Here is a 21,419-nt window from a genome sequence, read left to right on the forward strand (position 1 = left end):
GCTAACTCATGGGGTTGTTACAGGGAGTGCATGAAAGAATATATTATGAAATGCTGTAAATATTACCGGACATTTCATTTTTCCATGATGTAATGCAGGGCGTAATTTAGTCATTAATAATTCATCCAGGTACTCACTCATTCGAAAAACATTTGTTAAGAACCTACTTGTTTGAAGATCCTGTGTTAGACCCTATTTTTTGCTCTATTTCATCCTCTTGCATTATCCCATTCAGAGTATCTGGATTTGTTTAGCGTTAATTCTCATATTAAGTTGGAGTGGGGGTGGGAGGAAATTAGCAGTTCTTGATCCCCTGTTTCAGTCCAGGGGCTTACCTTCTGTGATCTTCCTGGAGGCGTGGGTGGAGGTGGCCAGGAGGAGCACGGATGAGAAGCTCTTGGCTTAAAAACTCATTTCATGCTTCATCGGCTAGTTTAACATCTGGGAAAAACCAGTTTAATTATCTTATGGAATTGTTGCCAAATTGTTTATAATTACATTTAAGACCGGTGTTACTCATTTTACTAGCCAACACATAAGCACCAAATGAAATCTTGTACATCAAAGTAGTCAGGAAAAGATTTTATAAGTACTATGTATGTTTGTGTTACATTTATATTCATTATGAAAGAACTGGTTTTCACTATATAGTAAAATGCTTTGGAGGGGAGGACTTTTCTGTGGTCTAAATACGAAATACTAAAAATGTTGAAGAGTAGGGGCGCCTGGGTAGCGCAGTCGTTAAAGCGTCTGCCTTCGGCTCAGGGCGTGATCCCGGCGTTCCGGGATCGAGTCCCACATCAGGCTCCTCTGCTGGGAGCCTGCTTCTTCCTCTCCCACTCCCCCTGCTGTGTTCCCTCTCTCGCTGGCTGTCTCTCTGTCACATAAATAAATAAAAAAATCTTAAAAAAAAAAAAAAATGTTGAAGAGTAAAAGCATGATCCCAAATTATTTGTAACTTCTGGAATTTCTATTTTGTTTTGGTCCCGAGATACGTTATAAACACCTGAATTGTGGGCATTTCAGCATAATGATAATATGCTATAGTTCCACGTTACTACTCGCCATCAAGACTTCTGTAGTTTAACTGCTGGTGAAGATAGCATTAGCTGTCCCTCAGGAATATGCTGGTGGTTTCGTTTGATCTGCAGGGGTAACACTGCTATGCTTAACACTCAAACAAATTTTTAAAAATGATGATCAATAATTTCTGACAAGGTGAAAGATAATCAGAAGGTAATTATCCGTCATGCCAACCCCAGCTATTTGAATATGAAGCCATGGGGCTTAAAGAAAAAGATTTTTAAAAACAAATATAAAATTAAGATGGCAGTGCCTGCTCCATCTAGCGCTTTCAAAATATATAGTCAGGGGGCGTTTGGGTGGCTCAGTCGGTTAAGCGTCTGCCTTTGGCTCAGGTCATGATCTCGGGGTCCTGGGATGGAGCCCCAAGTTGGGCTTCCTGCTCAGTGGAGAGTCCGCTTCTCCCTCTCCCTCTGCCCCTCCCCCCCGCTCATGCTCTCTCTCTCTCTCAAATAATTAAAATCTTAAAATATGTACATTATACACACACACACACACACACACACACACACACACACACTTGGACTAACAGATGTTCTTCCAACCCTGCAATTTTATCTACATGTGGGGCGACACACTCAAGCTCCAGTTCACTTGAGACTGAGAGTAAGAGCTGGGCTAGCACATGGTGATGGAGCTTAGTAGAGGCTGTAGAACCTCTTTCTAACACCAGGTCTTTGACCACCAGGTGCCGTTGCTCTCATGGCCAGTATTGGTAGGCACTGAGCATCTCCGTTCATGTCACACTGGGCACAGAGTCTTCCTTCTCCTTGTTCCAATTGGTATTGACATGGAGCCCAATAAAATGTCTTCCCAGGTTTTATCTACACCTAGAAATGTACGTTCAGTTCTTTTTTTTTTTTTTTTTTTAAGATTTTGTTTGTTTATTTGACAGAGAGAGAGACAGCCAGCGAGAGAGGGAACACAAGCAGGGGAGTGGGAGAGGAAGAAGCAGGCTCCCAGCAGAGCAGGGAACCCGATGCGGGGCTTGATCCCAGGACCCTGGGATCACGCCCTGAGCCAAAAGCAGACACTTAATGACTGCGCCACCCAGGCGCCCCTGTGTGTCCATTTCTGCAAAGAAAAAAGTGTTAGTATTTTTTGCTCATGTACTTTCTCTCCTTCAGCATCGCCTCTTCTATTTTCAGAAGGAAGATTAAATCTTTTTGACTAAGGCACCCCTTAGCTTTACTAAAGCTCTATTCTCCCCATAATTTTTCCCTTCCTTTCAGACATCAACCTGCTGCCTGCAGAGCCTTCTCTGAGTAGAACAGGCTTTGTCTTGAGCAGGCTAGACAAACGGTTAGATCAAAGACGGCAGCAGGCAGGTTTCTGTCCCTGCCTGGATCAGAAGGATAGCACCAGGGTCCGTCTACCCTGTTCAGGTGTTTCTTACTCCCCTTCCTGTGTGTCCTTCAAACCATGGGTGCACTTCCGTTTTACATAAGGAAGGACCTAGAACAGCCTGGGTTTCTTTATTTTTTTTTTTAAGATTTCATTTATTTATTAGAGCGTGAGCACAAGCAGTGGGAGCAGCAGGCAGAGGGAAAGGGAGAAGCAGTCTCCCTGCTGAGCAAGGAGCCCGATGCGGGGACTAGATGACCTGAATGGAAGATAGCTGCTTAACTGACTGAGCCACCCAGGCGCCCCACCTGGAATTTCTTTATAGAGCCGCATCTTTATGTTCCAATCTCAGCTGTAGGACGCTTGCTTTGTTATTATGTTTACTTTGTCCTTAGTTCCTCATCTTGCTCATAACTTCCATGTTTTTTCAAATGTTTCTGACAAATTAAGTTTTATTCTTGAGAAACTTTGGCCTCGCCCCCAGTACCTTTTAAAAGTATGTATATGGGACATCTGGGTGGCTCAGTCGGTTAGGTGTCTGCCTTCGGCTCAGGTCGTGATTCCAGGGTCCTGGGATCCAGTCCTGCACTGGGCTCCCTGCTCAGCGGGAAGTCTGCTTCTCCCCCTGCTTGTGCTCTCGCTCTCTCTGACAAATACATAAATAAAATCTTTTTAAAAAGTACGTGTAAACTGAGCATTTTAGAAGAATAGTTTCTTTTCCTGGTCCTTCAGTTTTTGCTGTACCTGTTAGCCAGCCGTTATTCAGACATCAGCCGAAATGCCCGAAAGCTAATACCATGTTGGCACATACCTCCCTCAAGAGTTAAACACCCCTTCCCCTGCCACCAACAGATACCAACACGTCATTTTAAGAGAGTGTTAGCTGATACCACAAACATGCTTACTGTAGGGATTCTATGCAGATCAAGTCTAAAAGATCATCTCTTCTGATACATTTGAGATAAAATAGAGCCCTTTCTTCCACAATGCGGAAGATGTTCTTTTGAGAATCTGGATCTCAGATTTTTCTTTTGTGTTAATTAGAGAAAATGAGATACAGAGGTGGTGAGTAAACTTGATGGAGTCCAGGATCTCTGTGAAACAACTAACTGCCATGTGGGTCGGGTTGAAGCCAGTAACCAAAGTGTTAACGGGACTACTCCAAGCTGCAGACTGAGAAACATAGCTACAGCTGTTTACCCAGACCTTGTTTTTTGCCTTTAAATTTCCTTGCCTCTCCTCCTTCAGGGAGGCTGATTTGAGGCTCGTGCTCCTGCTCCCCTTCCCTGGCTGCCTCTAGAACAGACACTTTCCTTGCGGCACGGGCATACTCCATGTCTCAAAGTGACCGTATTCTCTGTGTATCAGGCAAAGGAACTTGGGTTCAGTTCCATGGTGAGAACCAGGTGATCTAAGTAAGAGGTTTCTGCCCAGCAGTTCTGCCGTCAAGTTTATTCCAAGTTGAATTCCATTGCCAGTTTCACTTCTGAAACCCACAAATCTGTTTCAGAAGAGTCTAACCATTTGTGAGCAGTGCGTAAGCACGTGTCTGACACCAGCCACCATCAGTGTGCCATCGTCCAGGTGCGCCTACGGCACTGCATTCGTGCCTAAAGCCAAAATATCAGATTGCTCTTTGGAGTAGGATAAAGAAATGAAATGATAAAACTGAGACATAGCTTTCTCTCCCTAATTGTGAAAATGCGAACACCCTTCGTGGTCATTTCTGAGTGAAGCTCAGTCTGTTTCCATCCGTTAGTATTTACATGGTCCTATTGAAATAAGTTACAAACACTTGTTTTGAAACAAAAACAGACATCTGTTAACCCATAGATGCTTTGACCTTTTTTCCCCTCCTGCCTCATCTCTCATTAAAAAGCCTAGTATGGATGAGAATATTATTGGATTAATTAATTTTCCTTTGCCTTTTGTATTTATTTAATCCAGGAGGTGCTCTGTCAGGGTATCTTCTATGTTTTCAAGAAGAATACACCATGTATGAGATTAAGTCTTTGAAATAGTGCATAAGTAAATCAGTACTTGAAAATCAGCCTGCTAGTTTTATAACATCTGAGGCCCTGTGGTTTGTTAAATGTACTGAAAGCTGCTTTTTTTAAAAAAAATTATTAACATATAATGTAATATTTGTTTCAGGGGTGCAGGTCTGTGATTCACCAGTCTTACATAATTCATAGCGCTCACCATTAGCACATACCCTCCCCAATGTCCATCACCCAGCCATCCCATCCCTCCCACCCCCCTCCACTCCAGCAACCCTCCGTTTGTTTCCTGAGATTAAGAGTCTCTAATGGATTGTCTTCCTCTGGTTTCTTCTTGTTTCATTTTTTCTTCTCTTCCCCTATGATCCTGTGCCTTGTTTCTCAAATTCCACATATCGGTGAGATCATATGATAATTGTTTTTCTCCGATTGACTTATTTCGCTTAGCATAATACCGTTTAGTTTCATCTACGTCATTGCAAATGGCAAGATTTCAATTTTTGATGGCTGCATAATACTCCATTGTATATATATACCACATCTTCTTTATCCATTCATCTGTCGATGGACATCTGGGGTCTTTCCATAGTTTGGCTATTGTGGACATTGCTGCTATAAACATTGGGGTGCAGGTGTCCCTTTGGATTACTACATTTGTATCTTTGGGATAAATACCCAGTAGTGTAATTGTTAGGTCGTAGAGTAGCTCTATTTTCAACTTTTTGAGGAACCTCCATACTGTTTTCCAGAGTGGCTGCACCAGCTTGCATTCCCACCAGTGGTGTAATAGGGTTCCACTTTCTCCGCATCCTCTTCAACATCTGCCCTTTCCTGCCTTGTTAATTTTAGCCATTCTGATGGGTGTGAGGTGGTATCTCGTTGTGGTTTTGATTTGTACTTCCCTGATGCCGTGTGATGTTGAGCACTTTTTCATGTCTGTTGGCCATTTGTATGTCTTCTTTGGAGAAATGTCTGTTCATGTCTTCTGCCCATTTCTTGACTGGATTATTTGTTCCCTAGGTGTTGAGTTTGATGAGTTCTCTATAGATTTTGGATACTAGCCCTTTATCTGATATGTCATTTGCAAATATCTTCTTCTATTCTGTCGGTTATCTTTTGGTTTTGTTGACTGTTTCCTTTGTTGTGCAAAAGCTTCTTATCTTGATGAAGTCCCAATAGTTCATTTTTGCCCTTACTTCCCTTGCCTTTGGCGAGTGTCCAGGAAGAAGTTGCTGCGACCAAGGTCAAAGAGGTTGCCTCCTGTGTTCTCCTGAAGGATTTAGATGGATTCCTGTCTCACATTTAGGTCTTTCATCCATTTTGAGTCTGTTTCTGTGTATGGTGTAAGGAAATGGTCCAGTTTCATTCTTCTGCATGTGGCTGTCCAATTTTCTCAACATCATTTGTTGAAGAGACTGTCTTTTTTCCATTGGATATTCTTTCCTGCTTTGTCAAAGATTAGTTGACCATAGAGTTGAGAGTCCATTTCTGAGTTCTCTATGCTGTTCCATTGATATATGTGTCTGTTTTTGTGCCAGTACCATGTTGTCTTGATTACAGTTGAAAGCTTCTTCTTAGAAGCTTCTTCAAGTCGGGTTTCTTCCAAGGGCTGCTGAGTGAGAGGGTGGGATTTCAGCAAAACTCTAAAATAAGGCCCTCTCCTCTTTTATATCCTTGATTGTAGTATTAGGTTTTTTATTGTTTCTTTGTGAAATCTAAATATATTTTAATATGATTATTAATATTAAAATAATATGCAGTTACAGCTTAAGCCTAGATTGCATTTGCCTAAAAAAGTGATTTTTTGCAAAGATTTTATTGGCTTGGAAGAGAAGTTTAGGAGCCTATGGATTAGGTCATGGTGGGAGAGGTTCTCTTTTTAAGTATAATTTTAAAAAATACATTCTCAGGTTACCTATGGAAATCTGACTAATTCTCTTGAAGAAACTGAGAGATCTAATTCTCTATTGCTTAATTTCTGTGGTTTTGTAATTTGTTTCTAGGTACCAAAGGGAGAAATAAAGGAGAATTTACAAATCTTCAAGGGGTAGCTGCGTCTACAAGTGGAAAGATATTAATTGCAGATAGCAACAACCAATGTGTACAGGTATGGCCCCTAATTATATACCTTTATATGCATATTTTCCTACTTAAGACTTAAGATGCATGGTACAAAGAAAGAAAGAAAGGGAAGCTTACGATGTGGATAGGCTTTTCTTCAAATGGGGTTTGCACGTTCTGACCTGTGGTACGTGGGACACATGTTCTTGACTGTTTCTTCCTCACTAATTTCTGTGCTAGTTCACGTTCCAAGGAATGTCCTTTTTTTTTTTTTTTGCAGATATTCTCCAATGACGGCCAGTTCAAAAGTCGGTTTGGCATACGAGGGCGCTCTCCCGGGCAGCTGCAGCGGCCCACAGGAGTAGCTGTGCATCCCAGCGGGGACATAATCATTGCAGACTATGATAATAAATGGGTTAGCATTTTCTCTTCGGATGGCAAGTTTAAGGTAAGATTAAGCTACCAACTGGCTGCTAAACAGTAGAGAGAAGAAACAGGAAATACAAGATGAATTTCAACAAGTCTTCATATACAAAGCCACGTTGACGTGGTTACCTCTAACTTTGTTGGAGAGGAACAATGATATTGTCATAAATCTTATATATAGGAAATAGCGGCTTCATTTTATAAAGCAATTAGGTTGCTCAGTCACTTTCTTTTTACATATTATCAGATTTACCTAAAGTCAATGAAGAACAGCCGTAGGAAACGGTATTGAAGAGGCAATGGATATCTCCCAAATTAACCTGCAGATTGTCATGTATGAAGTGCCTTCTACTTTCTCAGGCCTGTGATAGATGATATGGGAGAAACAGAATTGTAAGACATGGTTTGTATCTTTGAAAAAAAATACAAGCCCCTTGAGGAAAAATGACACAGAACAATTTGTGTCAGCCTTCAATCAGTCATACATTGTTTGGTACAATCTGAAAAACTAGTGTTAAAATGTGTAAATAGGAATTGGAAGGACAAAAAAATGGCGGCTGGCCGCATAGGCAAACAAGTGTTGAGTTGAGTTGCACTCTGCGGGGGGGGGAGGTCCTATCACTTTGACATATTTGCTCTTGTCCCCAGCATCATCTGTTTCTTCAGCAAGTCGCTGAAGAGTAGAGAGCCCTCTGGTGATACCAGAAATCTCTCTTCTAAGGTGTCATCAAAGAATATTATCGTGCAGCCTGTTTTCTGCATTTGTTCACAAGAAGATTATGAGACGCTTTGTCACAGGTGTTTTTGAAGGCCATAAGCACCGTGCCTTCTGCATCGCCCTATCCAGCCTACTAGAGGCTTCTCTTTCAGGTGACAGCATGAACTTTTGCTCAGAGAGATCAACACTTTGGAATCCCAAGTGTGCAACTTACTAACTATTGATACAAGTTCCATGAGCCTCAACAATCTCCTATGTCAAATTTGGATTAAAAAAAAAATCTATTTTACAGGATTTGGATAAGGATTATAGGAGATTTGTTTCTGGCTTTTATATTGCCTTGTATGAAATAGGCATCTAAGAAACGTTCTTTTCCATTGCTTCCAGTAACCCCGTCCAAAAAATGAAGTCTGTTTGATCAGCTGTGATTTGGACTTCAGGACATGCCAGCACCTGGTCAGAACTTCCTTTTCCAAATATTCAGAGATGATGCTCTTCATAATCTGTTTTGGAATCCTGAAGAGTACACAAAGTTCACGCCGTAGTTTCTTATTGGAGGAATTTATATTTTCCTTTTTAAAGTTATTGGATCACTAGAGTCACCCCCTCATTTTTATTAAAACAAGTTACTTCCATAATTATTACCTTCAGGTTGGAGCCTCTGTTTTGTGTGGGGCCGCATCTTTTCAATCTGGGAGAATAAAAAGCCGTTGTTTTTAATTCCACCATATTACACACAAGTCTTCAATTGCCGTTGAGTTTTTTCTGTTCTGCTAGAAATTTGATAACTCCATATGATGGCCATGTGTACAGAAAGGTCTCTTGCCTTTCTGTATCTCTAACTTCCTCCCCTTTTGTGTTTTCATAATTGTATCTGTAGTAAGACATAGCCAAATACAGCTTAAACATGAACAGAAGGAAGACTATCCAGTGAGTCCTCGAAAATACCCATCTAATTTGGAGACAACCCATTTCCTCTTGTTACATACTGTAGCGAAATCATGACCTGTGTTTAACTTTATAAATAAATGCTAAGATAAGTATAAAAGCAGGAGTTTTGGAGCACCTGGGTGGCTCAGTCGTTAAGTGTCTGCCTTTGACTCAGGTCATGATCCCAGGACCCTGGGTTCAAGCCTCACATCAGGCTCCCTGCTCAGAGGGAAGCCTGCTTCTCCCTCTCCCGCTCCCCCTGCTGGTGTTCCCTCTCTCGCTGTGTCTCTCTCTGTCCAATAAATCAATAAAATCCTAGAAAAAAAAAAAAAAGCAGGGGTTTTATATCTAATATACTTAAATATTTTGTGTCTAATATATTAAAACATTTTGAAACCGGAGTTTTATATCTAGGAGAGAAGGGCTTCCTGAATTACGCATTTTTCATTCAATAGTTCAATCTGTACGTAATAGACACTCTTCCTGGAAGGTCTGGATCCTTATAGTTGGAATACTGTTGGTAGAAATTGGAATAAACAAGAACACTCATGCCCTCTAGAGGATTGGGGGAACGGATATGGTATAGTTTCAGCATACCCTTTTGTTTTCAGTAGGCATTGATCGGGGGTAAAAGGATAGCAAGTAAAAACAGTTTAGTACTGTAATGGGAGCTCATCCGACGGACCATATGCATGACCATTTACTGAGAGATACTTACCTTCTTTTCAGTGGGATTCAGTAAAATTAAACACGTGCTCAGAAAGACAAACCTCTAACACAAAGGTGGATTCTTCATATTTGTTCCTAGTTAATTCTAGAAATATAACAGCTTATCCCCTTTTCTTTCCTTTACTCACCAGATTCTTAGCTCTAATTTTCATTCCTCTCTGCTTCTGATTTTTTCCTTGCCGTCTTTTCTGCTGACGCACATCTTCCAGCCCATCTAGGAACCTTCTGTGACCCCAGAACAGATACAGAGGCCCCAGGCCACCGTATTCTAAAATATCTCATCTCTTCCTTCTTCAATTTAAGGATCTACTTGTTGAGTTAAAGACTCTTGTTTAATCGTTCCAAAGCCAGGGTCTAAAATATCTGCCCACTACTCTGTTTAAGACAGGGGACACATTGTCAGGCCAAATGCAGTAACTCTTAATTTCACGTGGTAAAATTCTAGTGCAGCTAGAGTAGGAGTGATGAAGGGAAAGTGGAAGGAAAAGAGGTTTACACTCAACATTTAAGGGTTTCTGTTTTGTTTTGTTCTGAAGACCTGCTCTAGCTCTTACCAGGTGATGGAATGGCAACAATTCTTTATTTTCTGTTTCTGTTCTGCATCATTATCTTCTGCTTGGTATTATGTGGCTGAATCATTCTAAAGTACAGCTAGTGTTCATAATGTTAGGTAGTAATAATATTCTTGCTATAATAATCAGAGGGTCCTCTCTTCCTTTTGATGCCCACTGACGTATCTTCCATTATAACATGAAAGAATAACATGAAAGAAAGTATACAATTTCTTTACAAGCCATTATGGGATAGCCTCTTTGATATCTGGGCTAGATTACAAAGTCAGAATCAAATTTATACAATAGATCCCCTTGCAAGAATCCCATTGTTTCCTTCCTAAGTAAATGTGTCTCTTTGTATTAAAGACATCAAATCTGAGTCTCCTCCATAAGCTTACAAGAATAAAAAATCGTGCATTGTCTGAACCCCCACTCTGAAAAATTCCCTGTCCCTCTCTCCGTATCCTCTTTCTGCACATACCTGCATGTCTCTGCTAGGAAAGAATTTAAGGTAATAACTTGTAAAATAAGCCAGGACTAAAGATATGGATTTGAGACTCTTACACACAGATGTGGAAGTTGATGCCATTGCATAAATGAGATCTTAGAAGAAGTGTAGAGAATTACACTGTCCAATTTGGTAGCTACTAGCCCCAGTGGATACCGAGTTCTTGAAATGGGACTGGTCTGAACTGAGATGTGCAATGCATGTGAAATACACACTGGGTTTTAAAGACTTAGTAAAAAAGTGTAAAGTATTTCATCAATAATTTTAATATTGATTACGAGTTGAAATGATAACTTTTAGATATGTTAGGTCAAATACAATATATGATTAATGTAGTTTTCCTTTTTTCTTTGTTTTTTTCGATGTTGGGTACTAGAAAAATCTTAATTCCATATATGGCTCCTGTTATATTTCTGTCAGGCAGCGCTAATATAGAGAGAGAAAATAAGAGGACTAAAACAGAACCTATGAAAATATAAATTTGGGGGGATTAAAAATTTTAATTTAGGGGCGCCTGGGTGGCTCAGCGGTTAAGCGTCTGCCTTCGGCTCACGGCGTGATCCCGGCGTTCTGGGATCGAGCCCCACGTCAGGCTCTTCTGCTGCGAGCCTGCCTGTTCCTCTCCCACTCCCCCTGCTTGTGTTCCCCCTCTCACTGGCTGTCTCTCTGTCTCTGTTGAATGAATAAATAAAATCTTTAAAAAATTTTTTTTTAATTTAAAAAGTAATACACCCAAACAGGTTTTTAAAATAACCCTACAGATGAGCACAAAATGAAAAGTCAGAGTTTCTCTTGCCGCCACTAGTATCACTGGTTTCTTACTTTGTCTTCCAGGAATAGGTATACAGATATAAACATATTTAATTCAGGTGGGCTCCGACCTATACCCACAGTTCAGTACCTTGCTTTGCTTAATAATAGACTTGAGAAAGCATTTATAAAAACACATAGAGAGCTCCCCATCCCGCTAAGCCTCGGTGCCTGGGAGAGCGGTGGCTCTTGCCTCCTCCCTCCCTTCTCAGGCGCTCTGCCTGGCGGCTGCCTCACCTTGGGTCCTCCTCCTCCTTCCTTGTCTACAGTGACCCGTCGCATTTTTTTGTTCTCTTTGGTTTCTGACATCGCCTGTTTGAATTCTCCCAAATCTACCAAATCAGACACTCAATACCAGGCACTTTTAAAAAGGACCCAGTGACCGTATTTGTCTCTGTAATGTGACTGAGACCTCCTCCAGGGTAGGGGCTGGTCTCGCCTTCGTCGACAGGGTGCCTGGAATCATCAGCTTCAGAGCTGGTGCTCCATTGGTGTTTGTAGCCTTAGTACATAAATGGGTGAACAAGTAAAGTACTTCTTCATGTCGCTATAAAAGTAAAGATATACGACGTGCCTTTCCTAGCAAACAGGCATTTATATAATCTACTCAGAAAAATGAGTAAGATTTAAAATGCATATGGTATGTGTTAGAAATCGAATGCTTTTTTCCCATCTTAAGATACTGAAAACCGGAACTATTCAATCATCATGATCACCCTAAATAATGTGAGACTTTTCAAATCAATATATCCAGCAAATATTTGTTCAGTACCTGTTGGGCACCAAGAAGTGTGCTAGGCTGTGAGTACACAGTCGTGGATAAAACAGGCATGATTCCTGCCTGCGTGGACCTTAACACTGCTGAAGTGCAATGGCAGATGCTTGGCAATTTTGATGTTAATTATGATCCACGATAGTGATAATGATAGCTTCCCTTTAATGACAGCTTAATCTGGGCTGTATTCTACGCTAAACACTTATCGACATTGTTTTGCTTAGTATGTGTTCCAAAAATGCCATTGGAAGTTACTGAAGTCTTTTTTTTTTGTACATTTTTTAATACATAAGGAATCTGAACCTTGAGGAAATCAAGTGCATTTGTGCTATTCGAGGTGTGTCTAAAGCAAGCGACAGGCGTAGAACTGTCTCCCTACTCGTGATCCCGTGATCTCTTGCAAGACCACATTGCGTCTTTACAAGGGAACTGTGACCTCAGTTAAGAGGATTCGAGAACATTTTTGGTGGTGATCCCCTTAAAGAGTAAGGATTTCTCATACATCTTAGTAGCAGATAACGGATGGGACAAAAACAGAAGATCGTTGTGACCTGAGTAGTTGTGCACCCCTGTTTGAACATGCAGGTCCCTGTGCATGCCTTCCTGCATGTTCCACAGTGTTTTAAACCTCGTTCTCTGTGCTTGTTCCTAACAGACAAAAATTGGATCAGGAAAGTTGATGGGGCCCAAAGGAGTCTCTGTGGACCGCAACGGGCACATCATTGTGGTGGACAACAAGGCGTGCTGCGTGTTTATCTTCCAGCCAAACGGGAAGATAGTCACCAGGTTTGGTAGCCGAGGAAATGGGGACAGGCAGTTTGCAGGTACACTCGATGGTAATATGTAAACCCCCTTTTTTATGCTTCTTCTGCTCACATTTGCATGATGTTGGAGCATGTGGAAGATGCCTCAGTCCCCAGTGTGTTTGCTGGCTTTGGGAAAGATACTGGGGATGAAATCTAAGCGAAAGCATGGTGGGATGCTTGTCAGTGACTCCACTGGCAGTGAGTCGAACTGCAGTCCATGTGTGGTTTTTATTGGCTGCCAAGTACAACTCCAAAGTCTAATCTTTGAATATGAATATTAAGTAGAACATAAATTTTAAGATAAAATATTTGTAAAATAAAAATGGTTGACAGACAGTGGAGTACTTCCTAGCTCTCCCTAGCTGTGGCTTTGTGAAGAGCTTCTGAATGGGAATTTTTTTCACCTTCCTAGGTGATGATAAGAGAGCAGGACTTTAGAATGTTCAGGAAGGGCAGTTCTGTTACCTCTCTTTTTGGTGTACCCCTTTGCAAGCACAAGCTTCTTAGTTTTTCACATCTGCAAGAGGCTGAAAGCAGTTTATTACATTTTCTTTTTGAAAGGATGCTTTTGGCACTTGACAACAATTTGCATCATCTTTTTTTGTGCTTTGTCTCCAGTGCTGCCAGGTTCTGAATGTCACCCCAAATTAGCAAGTATGGGTTTCTGCTCCACTTTTTTAAAAATATTAAATATTGGAGTCTTTTTTCCTAGGACTGAGAATCCCCACACCTTCCCCAGGGGGAAGTAAGGGCCCTGGAGGGATTAAGGTGTCCTCAGGGAAGCTGGCAGACGTGACTTTCAGACGGTGGCGTGGAGAATGAATTCTGATGCTTATCGCTCATCCCACTTCATAGGGCTGTTGGCGCGCTCAGCTTGCTCTAAAGCCAGATAGATAGTCCCACGTGTGGAAGGGTAGAGGACCCAGGCGATCTAGAGCCAGAGTTCTTTTAAGAATGGAGCCTGTCATTCTTTGTTCGTTCTTAGGTATCGAATAGGTTAAGGTTTGTCACTGCTGGGTTGTTGTAATCATTTTTATTGTTACAGTCGTCACATATTTTTTTCACCTTTATTGCAGGTCCCCATTTTGCAGCTGTAAACAGCAATAATGAGATCATTGTTACGGATTTCCATAATCATTCTGTCAAGGTACGATCAACACATCAATTGTTCTTGTCTTTTAACTGCTTTTATTGAGAAATCAGTCCGAGAGGAGAGAATATAATACTGACAAATGCAGAGGAGCTCAAGGAGTCAACTTAAAAGAGCAGATTCTGCTTCTCCCTGAGATGCAGGTTTGAATTTGGACATAGAGACTTTGGAGAGTCAGAAAATTGAACAGAACAGGGTGATTGATGAGTTTCTTAATTTGAAATGGGCATAGAGGTGACTTAAAAATGAAATTTGAAAAAGCAGTTGCTTCACCACTTAGGCAGAACTTTCTGAAGCTTCGTATTCGTGGCTAGTCAGTAAATTAACCCAGGGTCACTTTTTCCATTGTCTGCATCATAATGCATTTCAAACAAAGTTACATATGAAACTCTGCTACAACCACAGATTTGGGGAGGGAAACAGCCCTCGTATACATTCCTAGAGCTATTCCACACTTCTTAGCATGCCCTCACACACTTGGTGTTCCCTAGAATACAGTGCCCATTCCCCTCCCCGGAACAGTGTGGTACATCTTTCTTAGTAGGTATAAGGGGGAGGAAAGATATGACATTCATTGTGAGCCAGTCACGAAATAGAAAAATGAATCAAAACAGATTTCTCATTTTACCGAAATGAGGACATGTTTCGTAACATTCTAAACCACGATTCTCAAGGTGTGGTGTGTGTTCCACTGAAAAGACGTCACGTGGTCACGGGGAGTGCGCTGGCAGACATTTTTATTTTTATTTTGAGAGTTATAGGTTTATTTTTAGGGTGACCTCTGTTTACATCAACTGGTACTGGTTTGTACTTCTAGAAGTGATATAAAGTTTTCCTTGTAAGTAAATTCATTGAAATTTTTGAAAGTGAGGCTTTTTTTTTTTTTTAGATTTTTGAAATTTATTTGTCTGAGAGAGAGGGAGAGCACGAGCAGGGAGGGTGGCAGGCAGAGGGAGAAGCAGGCTCCCTGCTGACAAGGAGCCTGATGCAGGACTCGATCCTAGGACCCTGGGATCATGACCTGAGCCAAAGCAGACGCTTAACTGGGCTGAGCCACCCAGGCATCCCTAAAGTGAGGCATTTTTAAAGGAAGGATAATAAGGAAACAGCATGGGTGGTATAGACCAGTGATTAAAGTTTGCACTTAGAGACAACCATTGGGCAACTAAAGTGAAAAATAGTTCGTTCTTGTTGATAACTGGAATAGCTGCGTAGGGGTAGGATTTCAACACCAAAGGTGTTGAATCTCTCTTCTGAGTCCTTCACTGCTTCATTTCCTCAGCTTGTCCCCGAAGGCATCTTTAACCTGAGTAAATGGAAAGGTTTTGAGCTTTTTTTGGTGGGTGCCAAGTTCCTGTGCAAAGAATAGAGCAGAGTGGGCTGTGGTGATGGGGCAGGAGGAGGGGAAAGGATGCCCACCGTGGCTTACTTCTCAGGCTGCTTCCCGCGTGTTGTCTCCCCCAAGTTGCTGCCATAGTGGTAGAGCTCTGTCCCCACTCCCCCCACTGCCCTCAGGGTCTCTCTCTCCACAGGACCTGGCTTGGTAAAAGGAAGAGGACTGTGGGAAAAGTAGTGGTAGTGGCGGGGAGGAGGGAAGCATCAAAGAGGCAGTAGGGATTGGGCTCTAGACTATCCTCCCAGGGGGCTGGAACAGTCCTGTGTGAGGAGAGTAACCAGAGAGGAGTAATAGGCTGTTATCACACTTCTATCCCTCACTCCCTTTATGGAGGAATCATTTAACTAGAGGGCATTTAAGCAGAAGATAGCCCGTGTCGATCAGCAAAGGCCAGCAAACGCCTGGCAAAGATGCGGCCCAGCCCCACCGAAAGACAGTCCTATTAATCAAGTTGCTCTTTTCTACTAAGCGCAACTGTGGCCTCAGAGCCTTTCCGTCCCAGTGCTCCAGGCAGCCTCTATGAATCAACTGGCATTGGTATGTGGGAGGACTCCTATTTACCAGCCCTGGCTGACAATGTAGAAGGAAATAAAACCTATGTAAGTAATCAAAATGCAAGGCAGATAGCAATAAACTATTTCTTTAAAATAGGTGCCTATAAATAAAGTTCTGTAAGTATCCAGAAGAAAACAAAGAGCAGAGTTCTGTAACTAAGACTATCAGGGAAGACTTCCAAGTGGAGGTGGTATTTGAGGTGAGCGGAATTTTGAAATCAGGAAAGGATTATCAAAGTTACCAAAAACGTGCTGTAAAAACTTGTTATAAAAATCAAAGCTGTAAAAACGATTTCAGCTCATGCATCTGCCTCTTAATATGTTTTCATCTGAATAATTTATTAGCAATTAAATGATGTTTTAGGTGGGAAAAATAGAAAGTATGAGAAATTTATAATTACTAAGATTCTGAGAACTCTTCAAATTTTAAGTACAAACTTTCAGTACAGTAGAGGTAGATTATTTTAGTAATTTAAATTCAGTTTTTCTCTTATTTAAGAAAACCAGTGTATTTTGTTTTTTCTCTTCATTGTGATAGCTGTTGCTGTATAGCTTTTATGGAATAGCTGGGCTTTTGTTTCGCATGTAACACATGGCACTTAGCAGCGGTTCTGGATTCCAGTCACTTCTCTGTTGGTCAGCGTGAAACCCGTGCCTGCAGGTCAGGGCTAACAGATGGTCGGGTTCTTTGGCTACCTGCAGCGTGCAATCTCTTTTCATTGCAAAACAAGTAAGACTAAATTTGGCATTCTCCATCATTCCAAAATAGAGCAGAAGCATTTGAGCCATTTGGATCATGCCAAGGAAAACATACTTCCTCAGAGAGATCAGTACAAACAAACAAAAAGATTATTGGTAGGACTTAATAAGGGAAAGACCCGAGAATAATAGATTGTGTCCTCACCAGCAAACAAACACTCTCATTGGTCTTTGAAACAAGAATGTTTTGTGTGAAAGGAGATAAAAGGAGTCGGGAAAGATTTTTTAAAACATAACATCGTAGCAAAAGCTGGTTCTTGTCTCATCCTTTCCAAAGAACCAAAGAGGTAGCTTACTTACTTGGCAAGTTGTGTAATTAATTCAAGAAGCAATCATGATTCTTTTTCTTCTTTTTTTTTTTTTTTTAAGATTTTATTTATTTACTTAACAGAGATAGAGACAGCCAGCGAGAGAGGGAACACAAGCAGGGGGAGTGGGAGAGAAAGAAGCAGGCTCATAGCGGAGTAGCCTGATGTGGGGCTCGATCCCACAACACCGGGATCACGCCCTGAGCCAAAGGCAGACGCTTAACCGCTGTGCCACCCAGGCGCCCCTCTTTTTCTTCATCTTAAAGGAAGTTTAGCCTTTAGAGATGGAAGTGTCTCGCTTCTCTTTCCCAATGTACATAACTAAAAGAAAGAGTCATTTCCATCTTTCATGATCACAGAGGGCAATGGGAAAATCTGTAAAAGGTCCTGAGGTTATTTTCAAATTAGATCTGCACTCGGGTATAGTGAACTCCCTCAGTTCCACATTTTAGGAACCCTTACTCTCATGGTGCTTTGCGTGTAATACTTTTTGATTTGTTAAAGAGTATTTCTACACATGTAGGCTAGATGATAATGGAAGCTTAAAATAATATACCTGAAGATACTTCACAACCATTAAGTATCGTCTGAATCATCAAGATAAAAATCATGCTTTCTATATCTTATATTTAAACACATATTAAAAATTTAATTCTTTCCAAATCAATAATCTGTATTTGATACAAATATGGTAATATTCCATTAATAAGAATATTTAATTACCCACAACGACCCATTGCTCTTCCGTATCAGATATTAGGGAATTTGCCGAAGAGTTCTGTTTAGCTCCCCACGTCTGTCAGCCCCCGCCCCCAGTAAGCTCCATCCATCAAAGGCTTATGGTCATATGAACTCTCTATTTTAACTAAATATATATTGAGAAAAAAAATATAGAAAAGCCTTTCTCTTAATTCCTCACCTGTGCCATCAAACACACACACACTCACTCGCGTGTGCGCGCCCATGCACACTTCCCTGATATAAGTGTGAAGTCCGGCCTTCTCTTTCCCATGTTGACTTTGCAAAATGGTAATGAATTCTGAGCTTCTGGCCTAACAAAAACTCCTAGGTCCTGATCCAACTTTGATCATCCGTCCTGTTAGAAATATGATGCCTGCCCTTGAAATTTAGCTATTTATTTAAAGGCAGAAAGAATAATATTGTTGAAAATTATAGTTCCACTTTCTCATCCTACCTTATATTTGTATATATTTTATAATTTATAACAAAAGTATTTTTCCTGTAAGTATTCAATAACCAGATATAGGCTAGAAATAAGAAGTGATTTAACAAACAATAAATCAAATTTATATAGCAAATTGGGGAACCATAAGTGATATGGGGGTCTACTTTGTAGACTTTTTTTCTTTTTTAGAATGTCTTAAATCATAGGTCTTGTTATAAAAAACCTGCTCTGATACATATTTTTTAATACTCCTAATGTTGGCTCAACTGTTTTCAATTTAAAATAAAATAATTTTAAAAATATCTCATACAGGTGTTTAATCAGGAGGGCGAATTCATGTTGAAGTTTGGCTCAAATGGAGAAGGAAACGGGCAGTTTAATGCTCCAACAGGTGTAGCAGTGGATTCGAATGGAAACATCATTGTAGCAGACTGGGGAAACAGCAGGATCCAGGTAAATGAAAATGCTAATGTATTTGTTTAGAGTGATTGTTACTCGTTGAAAGTGAAGAATTGGCTGTCTCCCAACTGGAATGTTTTCCGTTCTTCATTGGTTAGGGTCTTCATAGACCATAGGTAATCTCACCAGAAGTGCTGAACTAAGGAAGGTGGAGTAGAAAAAAACATCAACAGCTTACCAGAGTGAAACCCTCTGAAACTGGGAATTTTTAACATGAATCCCATAGACACCCCCCCCCAAAGTATGTATGGATAGAACTCAAGAGGTCTATTGAACAAAAATATTATATTACTATTTTTACTAGCTTCTAACTAAAAACTATCATTTTCTTTAATTACGAACATAGGCAACAATCGCAGTAGTTTTAGTAATACCTATAACTTTGTCACCAAGAGGAATCACAGAAATTTCCATAGTATAGTTGCAGAGGTCTTGAATTATCATTTATGCTCATCACTTTAAAAAAAAATGGTCAATATTAGACCCATCACTATTTCTTGGTACTTTAATGTGTTGGTTAAAAAAGTACACGTATTACTATATCGCAATTTTGTAGAATTTTGATAACTATATTTTAATATAATTGTTTTCCTTTATAATCCCATGTATTTTGTTTTATGCATTTAAAATCATTATTCTGCTGAATAACCTGAATCAAAGGGGAGGTCTCAGGGAAAATTTAAAAATGCACTGCACTGAATGAAAATGCAAATACAGCATATCGAAGTTTATGGAGTGCAGTTAAGACAGTCCAGAGAGGCGGATCTTTTTCTCCAGCTTTATTGAGATATAATTGACCTACCACATTGTGTGAGTTTAAGGTGTACAGTGTGTTGATCTGATACACTTCTATATCGCAAAAGGATTACCACCGTAGCTTTAGCCAGCACCGCCTTTTCACCATCACATTGTTAGCATTTCTTTTTTGTGGTGACAACATACAGATCTACTCTCTTAGCAACTTTCAAGTACCTAAGACAGTTTTATTAACTATAATTACCACACTGTGCATTAGATCCCCAGAACTTAACCAACCTCTAACTGGAAGTTTATACCCTTTGACCAGCTTCTCTCCATTTCCCCCACTCTTCAGCCCTGGTAACCACCATTCTACATGAGAGGGAAATTAATAACGCTAAATGCTTACATTAGAAAGTCAGAAATCAATAATCTGAGCTCCTACCTCAAGAAGCTAGAAAAAGAGGAGCAAAACAAACTGAAAGCAAGCAGAGGAAAGGAAATAGTGAAGATAGGATTGGAAATCAATGAAATGCAAGGCAAACAATAGAGAAATTCAGTGAAACAGAAAGTTGGTTCACTGAAAAGATCAATAAAATTGACAAACCTCTAGCAAGAATGATGAAGGGAAAGACACAGAATACTAATATAATTACAGAGTCTGCAGGCATACAGAAATTCTGTGAACAACTCTACATGCTTAAATTTGACAATTTAGATGAAACGGACCAATTCCTTGAAAAGTACAATTTCCACAACTCACCCAATACAAAACAAATAATTTGAATATCCCAAAGACTATTAAGGAAATTTAGTTCATAATTTTAAAACTCCGCAAGAAGAAATGTCCAGACTCAGATGGTTTCACTGGAGTATTTTACTAAACTGGGTAAAAGGTACACAGGATTTCTCTGTACTATCTTTGCAACTTCCTGTGTATCTATAATTATTTCAAAATTAAAAGTTAACAAACACATTTAAAAAGTAATAATGAATTTAAATATGTTTTCGTGGTTTGGGATTAATGGTGTCACGAATGGCATTTGGCCTTTTAGTTGGGTATAAAAAATAATAAAAATGGTTATAGTCCAGAAAAAAAAATATTAAAAACTGTTTTGAGAAAGGGGTCTGTAGTCTTTGCCAGACAAACGGATTTTGTCACAAAATCACAAAAGTGTGATTTTTTTTTTCTAAATTAAGAACAAGGATTTTGAATCCTCAAACTAAAGAAAGACTATTCTTTTCTCCCATTGCCTCTGTGTAAGCAACTGCATGAATCTAAACATACATTTGCAGACAGGGCTATTCATCCTTGCTGATGTGGCCCTGTGCAGAGCTCTTAGGACCTCAGAATGCACTGGTTAAATCTAGTAGCATCCAGATATCTTTGTGAAGACAGCAGTGGTCAACAGTTTACATCCGATGTACGTATTTACTTCTCAGCAAAGGATTAAGGAGCACCTGGCTGGCTCAGTCAGTAGACCATGTGACTCTTGATCTCGGGGTTTTAAGTTCAAGCCCAACAATGGGTGTAGAGATTACTTAAAAAAGATAAATGAAATCTTAAAATAGAAGAAAGATTGAGACTATAAATGTAACTCTAAATACTTTTATTTCTCCGTTATATTTATCTTGCTTAATTATGCCAGCACACATCTATATTTGAAAGAGGCATTCTCTATGTGAGGGAAAGCCAGAAGCCAGACAGGGAACTAAGTTCACAAAGCAGTTCTGTATAGGACCATAGATGCTAAGCTGTTTGGATTGTGGCCCTCATAAGCGCCTGCCTCATCACACTGCCTTTTAAAACACCTATGGGCCTAACAGAATGGTCAGAATAAACCAGCCTGGGCCTTACGAAGGAGAAGTGTTCCTTTTATTTCACCATGGCAGAAACTCACAGACCAAAAGAAGACTGCTTCATATCCAAATGTACATGGGGCACCTGGGTGGCTCAGTCTGTTAAACATCTGACTTTTGATTTCGGCTCAGGTCATGATTTCAGGGTCGTGAGATGGAACCCCACAGGGGGTTCTGCTCTGGGCATGGAGCCTGCTTAAGATTCTCTCCCTCTCCTTCTGTGCCTTCCCCATAGAAAACAAAACAAAACAAATGTTGTGGGGCA

General features: G+C 40.4%; 1 protein-coding gene across 1 annotated transcript in view; it reads left to right on the forward strand.

The window, feature by feature from the left end:
* The window catches only part of TRIM2 (tripartite motif containing 2), a 55,709-nt gene that overhangs the window by 29,033 nt on the left and 5,257 nt on the right, over positions 1–21,419 (forward strand). Inside the window, exons 6-10 of the mRNA XM_040626368.1 lie at positions 6,431–6,534; positions 6,769–6,936; positions 12,594–12,762; positions 13,821–13,891; positions 18,410–18,550. Of these exons, the coding sequence (XP_040482302.1) occupies positions 6,431–6,534; positions 6,769–6,936; positions 12,594–12,762; positions 13,821–13,891; positions 18,410–18,550 (653 nt within the window). The remainder of the gene's footprint in view (positions 1–6,430; positions 6,535–6,768; positions 6,937–12,593; positions 12,763–13,820; positions 13,892–18,409; positions 18,551–21,419) is intronic.

This window comes from Ursus maritimus, unplaced genomic scaffold, assembly GCF_017311325.1.
Source record: "Ursus maritimus isolate PB19 unplaced genomic scaffold, ASM1731132v1 scaffold_11, whole genome shotgun sequence".
NCBI lineage: Eukaryota > Metazoa > Chordata > Mammalia > Carnivora > Ursidae > Ursus > Ursus maritimus.